The following is a 12514-nucleotide window of genomic DNA, read 5'->3' as shown; positions in this document are numbered from 1 at the left end:
TTTCTAAGTTTTATTTATTCATTTGAGAGAGTGTGCACACGAGGTGGGGGGAGGGGCCGAGGGCGAGGGGGCCAGAGAAGCAGTCTCCCCACTGAGCAGGGAGCCCGATGTGGGGCTCGATCCCAGGACCCTGAGATCATGACCTGAGCCGAAGGCGGATGCTTAACTGACTGAGCCGCCCAGGCGCCCCTCCAAGTGGATTCTTTTTAAAGGGAAAGATACTACCCCGGATGTCTAAGAATATGCCTGGTGACCCAAGTTATAGAAATTCTAGATTAAGAATCTGAAGTGTTAATCTTGGAAGTGTCTTGCAGTTGTGAATTATCACTACAAGAGTTGAGTCTTTAGGATAGGTAAAATATCATTTGTTTTTGAAATGAAAATCCACAATTTAAAAACTTAGTCACTTGCAGAGCTCTGACAAGGTGTCCCTGGAAACCCAGGTTAGGAAGCACAGCACTGAGTCATCAAAATCATGGGAGAGAAAAGGAAGAGAAAAGGCAGAGGTGCGGGCCGCCCTAGGGTGTTAGCTGTGCAATAGGCCCAGTGAGAGGCCGGCTCAGGAGTCGGCTCTCGGAGGCCCGTCTTTCAGAAAAGAAGTGCAGCTAATAGTGATCTGATGTTTGGCTTATGAGGAAGATTGTATTTTGAGGCAACTGTCACGTGGAACATTTGGGAAGAATTAGCCATAGGTACCTCACAAATTGAGCAATACAAAAGGGATAGGTATTCATTTCAGGAAAAAAACCAATTACAGGAGAGGAAAAATAATCCTAGCGTACTGCTTGGCTCAGAGGTATATAGCATTTACATGGTCACAGCAAGTAAACTGAAGGTTACTAATGTAATCACTGAAGGTTAATTCAATAAAAACTGTGATGCAATTATAAAAGATGGAGAGAATGAAAGTGGGGAAGTCTCAAAGGAGCAAGATCTTACATGACATAATAGGAAGTCAGTAACATCTAAGACTAATGAATCAAGAAATGGCTAAAATAATGGACAGTAGTTGCCTTTAAGGAGCGGGATTGAGGGTAGGGAAGGGTAAGACAAGAGACTGTTTTTCGTTATAATCCTTTAAGTACTTCTTGACTTTTAAAATTCTGTATTACTTTGCCTGCATACTTTGATAATAACAAAAAGACACAAATACCCTACCCCACATCCCATGTGATTCCAAGTGGATCTGGTCAAATCTGAAAGTGATCGCTGTAAACACCAAGGATGGAAGTCTCCAGGGCTCAACAACTTTTGAACCAAGAACCCCGTCCTCCACCATTGGTTACAATGACTCAGTGAGACCCTGAGCACTGAGTATCTGGCAATGGTCCTGAATTTCCCCCGCTAATCTAAATCCCACAGAATCATTAAAAACAAAAATATGTGAGATAGGTTCCATTCAATTTCTCCCAAGACCTTCTGCCAGATTCCCATCCCAGCTGCCTTGCCTAATGCAACTGTCCTGGCATGGTTCCCTTACCCGAGACGGAATTGCCTGAGGCACCAGGCAGCGAGGTTTTGAGTGGAGGTATGCTGCAGACCACACGGCCTGCAGTGGACGGAGTCCTTCCACCCAATGTGAGCATGGCAGTCCCTGCCCTGTTGGAGTCCAGGGCCCCAAGCCTTGCAATGGTGGCCTATTCTCAGTCCAGTATGGCCCCCTTTGCTGGCTCACTTCCCTGATGAGAGCCTGTGTTTATTTGTGCAATGATGAAATCTCTGTCCCCGCCCATAAAGTTAATTTCCCTGCAAACTGCTTCCCTCCAAAGCAACATGTCTATGTTTGAAGTTGAAAATTCTACATTTATTCACTGAATTTTATAGATTAGAAGGGTACATTTTCTATTTCCTCACTCTACCCTCCGGATTCCTCAGGATGCTAGATAAATTCCAGAGTGAATTTGTAAGGAGACACCAATGGAGAGAAAACCTTTATTTGCATAATAACAAACGTGGGTGCAGTAAGAAGAGGCATATGAGAAGCAGATTAGGGTGGGAGAAGAGGAGAAGGCTCTCTGGGGATCAGGCAGAAAGAGCAGAGGCACGCTCATAACTGCTAACACATTCCGAGGTTGGCATCTGGACTCTGCTCTGTCCTCACGCTCCCCTGGGACTTCTCTTTCCTTGGTTCATACTCTCACTGCCGGCCCTCTTTCCTTGCCTCACAGTCCCAAAGGGCTCCCTCCCTCAAACCCGGTGAAGGAGCACAGCTTTATATCCAAATGTGCTTGGCAGCGACTACTCAGAAGCTGTTACTTGGATTTTTTGCAGCTCTTAGTGACACGCTTGGACCGACAGGAGTGGCCCCTCCTGCCACCAGAGGACTCTGGCTTTTCTAATAAGGAAGGTCCCGGCCAATCAGTCCAAGAAGGGCCTGGATTCTCTTCCAGGCTGGCGTTGCTGCAGAAATGCCCCCCGGGGCGGAAGGTGCTGCTGCAACAAGGGGTGTCACCTGAGTTTTCTGGGGTATAGGCTGCGGTGGAAGGCAAGTGGAGAGGAGGACTCAGGCCTCCGTCTCTCCGGGCTCAGGTCCTTGAGCCCCTCCCTAGCTACTTCCCTTCCCACACCAAAGGCGCCAACTCCGAGTCCCCATCCAGGGGCATACCCTCCTCCTTTCCCAGGCACCACAAGTCCCCCCCCAGCCCCCGCCCAAGTTCGTAGACCAGACCACCCCCCAGTCCCACCTGTGGCTCCAGCAGAAGGGGCACACTCCTCACACTCCCACTTCTTACTGTTGGATCTAAGAGAGGAGCAGTCCCTGTGGGTTCCGTGGGATCCGCAGGTAGCGCACAGAATGAGACGCCACCTCCTGCAGGAGAAGCCAAGGAAGGCTTGTGGGGACAGATAGGACACTCACTACCACTCTCCGAATGTCCGCTAGAGGCCAGGCCTTCGCTGAGGGCTTCCCAGGCAATTTGCACCGTACATTTTACCCAGGACCCACTGTGGCTGAGCGCCAATCCCCGGACCCTGAACTTAGGCACAGATACCCGGAAGGTGGATTTGGAAAGGAACTGGACCCAAGGGTTGCTCCACTGGGCACAAGGACCCTGCAGGAACCTGTCCCCTTGTGCATGAGTGAGTCCTGGGCTGGTCAAGTATGGAACTTGGGTTCACCCTGAGGTCTGTAGACAAGAGCAAGTTTCTTGGTCCTGATAACCGTGCCAAGGTCTAACTCCAGGATGGCACCAATGAGAGATCTTTCTAGCAAGGAGCCTTTCCCTACCCTTCTTCCTCAAAGCTGTCTCTGCCTTTTTCATACAGACAGATGGGGGCATCACAATGTTGATAGCGCTCATACAACTCTGAGAAAGCCCCTGGCTCGAGCTCCCAGGCGGCATCTCTGCAGTGGGAAAAGAAACAATGAGTAAGGGGCACATAATTGGTGGTGAAACCTTTGTCTACCTGGGAGGAACTAGAAAGAACTCAAGCTAGCACTGCAAAAGAGCTCAACAGGCTGCATGAATACTTTAAACAAGATGGGCTGAGTGGTCTGGCAGTAGGAGAGGGTGGAAGCAGGATGAGTGGAACATGGGGGTTTCTTAGTTCCACACTGGAATTCAAGAACCAACCCCCAGGGAGTTCTGATCCCCAAGCACCCTTTTCAGGAACATGTCTACCCCCATTCCCACAGTGCACCCCCACCTCCTTTTCTTTTGATAACTGACAAGCCCTCCCTCCACTCCCTCCCTCTTCACCATACGCCAGGGCCTGGGCTGCTGCTTCATCCTCTGAACTAACCTCACACTCACCTCCTCTCTAGAAATCTAGGCAACCCACTCCCTGGCTCAGTTCCTGCCTTAGAGTTCCCACTACCTGTCTGGAATATGTATTCCCATTCTTAGCATTTCTTGAGGAAACTCTTCTCGATTGTTACACTGGGGACATTTGAAGAAATGTTTTGCCGATGTGTGGGCATACTTCTGTAAGAGAAACATGGAAGAGCGTTGTGTTTATAAAAACACCATCTTTGATCACCTTCTCTCCACCCCAACCCTCATCTCACAAAGAGGGTGTTGCCAAGAGAGCTTGATTGGAGATTTCCATAAAAGGGCTACGGGTGGGCTAGTGTGAGGGGTGCAAATCCAGGCATCAGACCAGAGACCACGCTCAATTCGAGAGAGCTCCCAGGAGTGCCTCAGCTGTCACCTCTGGCTGTGGGGCCTGCAGTGCTGACCCATTCAAGGGTCCCTTTCCTTCCGTCCCAGGAAGCAAGGCTGATTCTGAGGCTGCTTGACTCATTCCAGCTCGTTTGCTCTAGCCCTCCTGAGGATTTTGCTCAGTCTAAATGTTATCACGGATGAGGTCTTACAGGTCAGGGGTGACCAGAGATTGGGCTGACTTTCCTCTGCCTGGAACCCTCCCTGCATATAGGCCTCCAGGATGGAACAGAGAAGCTAAGACTGCCTGAGCATTCCTAGGGTGCTCCGAACTAGAGAAAATGTGGAAGGTCCCCAGGGTGGAGAAAGCCCCACCTGTATGCACTTGCGGTGGTAGATAGTTTGACTACAACATGGACTCTGGATATTTTCGACACTTGCTTGGGATAAGTCTTCACAACACAAGACACAGCTTTCCTCCCCTGCCTTCCCCCGTTGGATGTCCTGTGTTGGGCGATGTTTTCCACAAAATGATCTGAGGCAGAACAAACAGACTTGATTTCTGGTTTGTCACTGATGCAGTCTTCCGGCTGCCTAGCCTAGGAAGAGCAGCCACCCAGGCCGATGCCCAGTGAACCTCCATGCTCACGGGGAGGAGGAGGAGCAGGGAGGGGGAAAGCCACATGCCTTCTCACAGCTGTTGCCCCACTGAGCAAAACTCCCGGGACTATCCCCATAGTCTCCTGTTCCTGAAAGCCCCGCTGAGCTCTGAGCAGCTGTCTAAGAACAGCAGCTGCTTGTAATTTAAGAAGGGGCTGGGAAGCAAGAAGGAAGCCCTGGGAAATCGCCAAGTCAAGACACTGTTTCTCATTATTGAATGGTAGGACAGATTCACCAGTGAATCAAAACAGGCCTGTGAGAACCAGACTTTGATTTCATTGGTGGCTAATTAAGAGCAACTTGCAAAAGGGCAGCCCAACTTTTCCCCTTTATCACTCACTTGTACTCTCCAAAAAATTGTGAAAGGCAACCCCTTTCTTGGCCACAAGGAAGATGGAAGTTTCTGACGCATTGATCCTTCTGGCAGTTGATGGCAGCTCCCTTTTTCTTGCACACAAAGCATATCTGCAAATGAGATGCCAGGCAGTGCTCAGGGCCCCAAGAAAGACAAACAGACATTCTGCAGCACATCATTCTATGGAATGGAAATTCTAGGAAGCAACAGCCATTTCCTTTCCTCAGTTGACCTGAAAGCTCTTGGGGTCACCCTGAAGCTGAGCTTCAAGCAGCACTAAATTATTTTTTTCCCCTAGGATGTTGCTCCTTCTCCTCACTTAGGATACTACACCCCAGAGAAGCATGCAGCTTAAGAGAAGGACCTGTTGAGAAATCCAAGAGTCCTTTGACTTCTGAACTAGCAGCTAGGGAAAAGAACAGAAACAGGGACGATCAGAGAGGTATGAGAAGAGGCCTATCCCAAGGCCCCCGTATTGGGGGATTCTAACCTTCCTAGAAGCCCGGGCTGCCTCCTTTTTGATGTCTTCAGGCAGGAATCCATGGAAACCTCTGTTGGACTGGCCCCTCTGAGGCAGCTTGCTAGATAGGATCTGGGGGAGCAGTAGAACCAGGCTGTCAACATTGATGATCGGTGAAACAGTGCAGTGGGGTGAGGAGGATGACAGGGTAAGAGAGCTAGAATATAGAGCGTGGTGCGATATATATGCATTTACAGGATAATTTACTTAACAAAGGCTTATATAGCATTGCTCTAAGTGCTTTTCAAATATTAACTCATTTAATCCTTATAACAACGTCAGGAGGTAGGTACTATCATCATCCCCGTTTTATAGGAGAGATTATGTGATCTGCTTAAGGTCACAGGACTCCAGAACCTGGGCTCTAACATACCTCTGTGTTACACTGTCTCTCATTTACCGAGGATTGCTTTTCTGTGCTGAGCCCTTTGGGGAAACACTCCCTGTATATTGACTCATCTTATGTTCACTGCAACCCTGGGACAGATGCTATTGTGATCCTCATCTTACAGAGGAGCTCTGAGGTGTAGGATGGTAAGTGACACGGCTGGGGTCACACAGCAAGGAGGCAACAGAGCCGGCCTTCACATCCACGCCCACAGAATCCACACTCTTACCCTGCCCACTGTACTGCTCCTTAGTGCAAAATAAATAGTCTTTTCAGAGTGTGTTCTCTACAGGAAGGCAAACAGGGCTTTAAAATCTACCCAGGACCCACTGTGGCTGAGTGCCAATCCCCGGATCCTGAACTTAGGCACAGATACCCGAAAGGTGGATTTGGAAAGGAACTGGACCCAAGGGTTGCTCCACTGGGCATAGGGGCGCCTGGGTGGCACAGTTGGTTAAGTATCTAACTCTTGGTTTCAGCTCAGGCCTTGATCTCAGGGTCATGAGATGGGGTCCAACCCACATGGGGCCCCACGCTCAGCACAGAGTCTACTTATGACTCTCTCTCCCTCCCTTTGTCCCTCCCCCCTGTGCTCTCTCTCTCTCCCTCCCTCCAAATAAAATAAAATCTCCCAACTACAGTCATTCTGCCCTATTGGGGAAGGGGAGGAATTGAACTCTTCTTTAAAAACACAATTTTAAGGGCCTTTGCTTCTGAAAAGCCCCCAAAGCAGATTCTAGAATGGGAAATCAAGGAAAAGGACAACAAACTGTTCATGTACCCATGAACTGTTGTATGCACATTGGAAGAACGTCAGCACCCCAGCCCCACCCCAAGAATCTTCCAAAAATATGGGGAGGGTGCTGGACTTCCTACAGTGATTACATGTAATGTATAATGGGGACCCAGGTTATTTTATTTTGACATTATAGAAAAGGTGACCCTACAAGGTTAGATGACTTGAAGACACTTGGATTATAGCTATATGTTCCCAATTAGGATTAAAACGTATCTATTCCACACTAATTATCTCAGGGCTTTAGGACTATATGAGTGATTTCTGTTTTATTTATATTTCTAAGTATTACTAATGTTTTCTACAATGAGGATGTATTATTTCTATAAACAGAAAAATCAATAGTGACAAATTAGAAATAATCTAAATGTCCTTTAAAAGCGGTTTGTTTTAATGCTTTTTGGTACCCCCATCCCATGGAATACCAATTAGCTATTAAAAAGAAAAAAACTAGATCAATACGTTCTACGTGGAAAGATCTTCATAAGTATTAAGAGGTAAAAAACAAGCAAAATACAAAATGCTGTGTATAGTATGTTTATTTTTATGTTGAAAATGTGTATGCTTGTAAAGGCACTGAGATTAACCAAGACCTGACACCCTAACCAGACAGGATTTACAAGAGAGGAAAATCACAGACTAGTCTTTCTCACCAGTAGAGGTGTAAAAATGAAACAAAATATTAGCAAATTGAATCCAGCACCATATAGAAAGGATAATACATCATGATCAAGCAGGGTTTATACCAGAAATGCAAGGTTAGTTTAACATTAAAAATTAAATCGACGTAACAAGCCCATAAACAAAATAAAGGAGAAAAAATGATCATCTCAATAGATGAGGAAAAAGCATCTTGACAAAATTCAATACACATTCATGATATCCTCAGCAAACTAGAAATATAAGGAACCTTCTTTAATCTGATGAAAAGTCTACAGCTAACATATTTTAATGTTGAAAAATTGGATGCTATCCTCCAATGTTGGGAGTAACACAAGGATATTTACTCCTGTAACTCCTATTCAACACCTGATCGAAAGTCCTACCTAGTATAATAAGGCAAGAAGAAGAATTAAAAGAATTGAAAGATTGGAAATGAAGAAATAGAACTGTCTTTATTCACACTACATGAGTGTGTACACAGGAAATCCTAAGGCATTTACCAAAAAAACTTAAAAATAAAAACAACTACTGAACTAATAAGTGAACTTAACAAGATTGCAGGATATAAAATCAACATACAAAATAAACTGCACTTATATATACCAACATCCAAACTTGAAACTGAAATTTTAAAATACCATTTATAATAGCATAAAAATCACAAATATTTACACATGCATTTAATAAAAGATGTGCAAGACTTCTTCACTAAAAAAACACTGCTGAATAAAAAATAAGGAAAAAATAAATAAATAAAACATTGCTGAGACAAATTTTAAAAGACCCAAATAGGGTGCCTGGGTGGCTCAGTTGTTTAAGCAACTGCCTTCAGCTCAGGTCATGATCCTGGAGTCCCGGAATCGAATCCCGCATCGGGCTCCCTGCTCAGCGGGGCGTCTGCTTCTCCCTCTGACTCTCCCCCTTCTCATGCTCTCTATCATTATCTCTCTCAATAAATAAATAAAAATGTTTAAAAAAAAAAAAGACCCAAATAAATGGGGAAATATATCACTTCCATGGATTGAAGATTCAATATGTCAATTCTTCCCAAATTGATCTATAAATTCAATGCAATCCCAATATCAATCCCAACAGGCATTTTTTTAAAAGCAAAACTGACAAGCTAAATGTAAGATTTATATGGAAAAGGACCTGATAGCCAAAACAATCTTAAAAAAGATTGTAGAGGGGCGCCTGGGTGGCTCAGTCGTTGAGCGTCTGCCTTCAGCTCAGGTCATGGTCCCAGGGTCCTGGGATCGAGCCCCGCATCGGGCTCCTCGCTCTGCGGGAGGCCTGCTTCTCCCTCTCCCACTCCCCCTGCTTGTGTTCCCTCTCTCGCTGTGTCTCTCTCTCTGTCAAATAAATAAATAAAATCTTAAAAAAAAAAGATTCAAGAACGTATAATACTTAATTTCAAGATACTATAAAGCCACAATAATCAAGATAGTGCAGTACTATTGTAAGGATGATGCACAGATCAATGACATAAAATAAATCATCCAGATCCACAGATATATGGTCAATTGATTTCAACAAAGGCATCAAGGTAATTCAACGGGTAGGCAAAGATATCTTGGGACACACACAAAAAGCACTAATGATAAAAGAAAAACAATTGGTAAACTGAACTTCATCAAAACTAAAAACATTTGTTCTTTGAAAGACACCATTAAGAAAATGAGGCATGCCATGGACTTGGAGAAAATAGTGACAATACACATATCTGAAAAAGGGTTTGCCTCCAGAATATATAAAAAACTCATAAATTGATAAGACAAAATAACCTACTTTTACAAAGGAAAAATACTTGCACAGACACTTCACTAAAGAATATATGTGAATGACCAGTAAGCACACAAAAAGAAGCTCAGCACCTTAAGTCAACAGGGAAATGCAAATTAAAACCACAATGAGATACCAGTACACACCTAATAGGATGGCTAAAATTAAAAAGATTGACCATATCAAGTTCTGGCAAGAATATTGTGCAATTGGAACTCTCATAAATTGCTAGTGCGAGTGTAAACTGGTACAACCACTTTGGAAAGTGATTTGGCAACTTCACAAAAAGTTAAACATACAGTTAGCACACAACCAATAAATCCACTCCTAGGCATTTGCCCAAGGGAAGTAAAAATACGTGTTCACAAAAAGACTTGAACATGAATATTCATAGCAACTTTATTCATAATAGCCCCCAAATAGAAACAATTCAAATGTCCATCAACAGATGGATAAAATAAGCCAATTACAAAATATTCATACAACAGAATACTACTAGGCAACAAAAAGGTACGAGCTACCAATACATGCAACAACATGGATGAATCTCCAAAACACTGCATTGAGTAAAAGAAGCCAGACGCAAGACTACAATTGCTGTATGATTCCATGTATATGAAATATAAGAGGAGACAAAAGTAATCTATAGATCAGAACAGTGATGATCTCTGAGGGGACTGACTGGAAGGGTACGGGAGGGAACTTTCTGGGGTGATGGAAATACTTTGATTGGGGTGGTGTTTACACGAGGATATACATTATATCCCCATGATATAGGAGCTTATCAAAACTCATCAAACTGTACACTTAAAATCGGTGCATTCTATAGTATGCAAATTATAGCTAATTAAAAAAAAGCATAGTGGGAAAAAACAGCTCAAAGGACAGTTGACAGCATGTGCTTCTGAGGAGAAGGAGAAAGACTGGGAACACTGTTTTGGGAAGCAACTTTTTATTGTACATTATACTGTCAGGATTTTATAGCAGGTACGTACATTACTTCTTAAAGACTAGATTTTAAAAAGAAAAAAGCTATTAAGAAAAACAAGGCTATATATTTGAGGCTGGATGAAAAACAGAGAACAGACTATACAGCAAAAGCCATGAAACATTCAAAGCAAAGGGGACCTTATACTCACAAGACAAAAATAATGCACGCTGAGATTGTCTTTCTGAAGAAATTCCCCCAGTTTTTCAGGATCCCCAGGCTCTCGAAGGCATAGCCGGCAAACTGGAAGAAGGAATGTTAAGAATTCATTTTGGGAGCACAAGGAAGAGTCATGTACTGGGAAGAGGACATTTTGACAAGGATGGAGGTTGGGATGAGGTTTTGCATGGTATCAGTTAGGCCTTTATATAATTTTGGCCACATTTGAGTTGGCTGCAGCTGCTCACTTTATACACTTTTCTCTCAAGTGGCTTTAAATAACTTGTTTCTTGAACTTTGGATTAGCCATTTAAAAATCAAGGACCCTGAGCTCTTCAGGATCTTAGAGAATCTGGGAAATGAGTAGGACGGACAGTTAGAGAAGTAAGTCTGCCGCCCTACATAGGTGACCTTGGCTGAGGTTGGAAGGCAGCAGTTGAACAGAACACCTCCAGTCTTTCTTACCAGGCCCCGAAGATGGCTTCCTTTGGGTTACCCTCCTTGTCTTGGCAGATTTTCTATACAAGAGAAGGAAGAAGTACAGGGTGGTCTTTGAGGATCCTGTCAACATCCCTTGCAATATTTCCCTCAAAATGCCTCCCTGGGTCTGATGAAGGACCAAAATATCAAAAGGCTAAGACATCAGTTTCTTTTTTTATTGCATTGTTTTTTTTTTTTTTTTTTTTTTGTGAGCACAAAACATACCCACTAAGTCATTTGAATTATGTGAGATTGTAATTATCTTCCTGTTCTCATTGGCTGTGCTACCTGTGTAGACTGAATGAATGCAGGAGCAAACCCCCTTTTGCTCTTTTACTGTTTCTTCTGCCACCTACTCTGAATCTCTGGTGGCACCATGTTCACAGAGCAGAATGAAATACTAAAATTGAGGGACGCCTGGGTGGCTCAGTCGGTTAAGCGTCAGCCTTCGGCTCAGGTCATGATCCCAGAGTCCTGGGATCAAGCCCCGCATCGGGCTCCCTGCTCGGCGGGAAGCCTGCTTCTCCCTCTCCCTCTGCCTCTCTGCCTGCTTGTGTGCTCTCTCACTTTCTCTCTGTCAAATAAATAAATAATCTTTAAAAAAAAGAAAAAGAAATACAAAATTGAGTGTAAATTTCCTATTGCGAAGCACTATTCCTGGCTCTGCCCATGTATTAGCTCAATGAATCCACATTCATTGAGGCTCGAAAAAGTGGGTGCTATTATGATGCACATTTTCCAGGTGAGGAAACCGAGGCATAAAGAAATGAAGTAACCTGTCCCAGGTCACCTAGTGTCTAACACCAACTGTTAGAGCCCAGATATGAATCTAGGCATAGGGCTCCAGAGCCAGCACTTTGCTATTAGGGACAGCCCTGGGGGCACAGGTGACCGGGCAGCTTCCAGGGGACCACTGGTGTATGCTTCCACACTCCCCAACCCCAGCCCTCAAGACCACACAGAGGGGACAAAAAGTGCAGCATATACCATGGGTCTCTGGACAATTTCTCCCGAACTCCCTTATGTCACCTGGTCTACCTCAATCTTTGACGTTCCTTCTTCTTTTCTTTTATAGTCTTCATAGACACTCCAGGGACAGACTCTCTCTCCTAACTTGAATTCTTCTATGCTATTATGAGAACAATATAGGCTCTTCCAGCTATAAATATAAACAGGGGTTGATCAGCAATTTAATTCTACATTTGGTTCCACAGGGTCAAAGTAACAGTGTACCTCACCTCCCAACCCACGTGACAAAATAAAAGGGACCCACCCACTATCAAGGCTAGTTGTAGCCAATAAATATTAAATCGCATCAAAACTGTTCTAGGCATTTCACCTGTGTTAACGCACAAAAACTCTGTGCAGGAAGTACCACTACTATCCCCATTTTCCAGACAAGGAGACTGAGGCACAGAGAGGTCACAGAGAGGCACTTGCCCAAGATCAGAGTTACCGCTATTACTCCGGAGAGTAAGAATGGGAACCACTACCTGAGCTGACTAAATGGGTCTTCGTTTTCTTGGTGCCTACTAAATGCACGAGGTAGCACTCAGGATAAAGGGGCTCATTTGGCCTCCAAGTATAGGTGCCTTAATTCTACCCAGTAAAGGCTTAGAGAAG

General features: G+C 44.5%; 1 protein-coding gene across 2 annotated transcripts; it reads right to left on the bottom strand.

Annotated features, from left to right (window-relative positions):
• Positions 1-2252: 2252 nt before the first annotated feature.
• PHF7 (PHD finger protein 7) lies at positions 2253-11991 on the bottom strand. 2 transcript variants are annotated; one of them, XM_032412195.1, is made up of 10 exons: positions 11930-11991; positions 10877-10929; positions 10404-10495; positions 5606-5707; positions 5101-5225; positions 4476-4635; positions 3817-3923; positions 3227-3343; positions 2685-2809; positions 2253-2473 (listed from the first exon to the last, which is right to left on the bottom strand). In XM_032412195.1, the coding sequence occupies exons 1-10, from the start codon at positions 11971-11973 to the stop codon at positions 2253-2255; spliced, it is 1146 nt and encodes a 381-aa protein (XP_032268086.1). In that variant the 5' UTR covers positions 11974-11991. The 2 variants fall into 2 exon arrangements, with proteins under 2 accessions (XP_032268086.1, XP_032268087.1); XM_032412196.1 differs by lacking the exon at positions 3227-3343.
• Positions 11992-12514: the final 523 nt, after the last annotated feature.

This window comes from Phoca vitulina, unplaced genomic scaffold (genome assembly GCF_004348235.1).
Source record: "Phoca vitulina isolate PV1807 unplaced genomic scaffold, GSC_HSeal_1.0 scaffold13, whole genome shotgun sequence".
NCBI classification, from domain to species: Eukaryota; Metazoa; Chordata; class Mammalia; order Carnivora; family Phocidae; genus Phoca; species Phoca vitulina.
Note: the sequence above shows the minus strand (reverse complement) of the source record. Positions and strands in the feature narration are given on the sequence as shown.

What these genes read in the sequence shown, in the direction of transcription:
- PHF7 (XM_032412195.1), bottom strand. Translation starts at nt 11,973, where the DNA reads ATGAAGACTATAAAAGAAAAGAAGAAGGAACGTCAAAGATTGAG. An exon ending in ACCACCGCAAGTGCATACAG is followed by an intron (nt 3,924 to 4,475) that starts GTGGGGCTTTCT and finishes TTTCTCTTACAG; the next exon opens with AAGTATGCCCACACATCGGC. An exon ending in GACAGCTTTGAGGAAGAAGG is followed by an intron (nt 2,810 to 3,226) that starts GTAGGGAAAGGC and finishes CTTCTCCTGCAG; the next exon opens with GAGGTGGCGTCTCATTCTGT.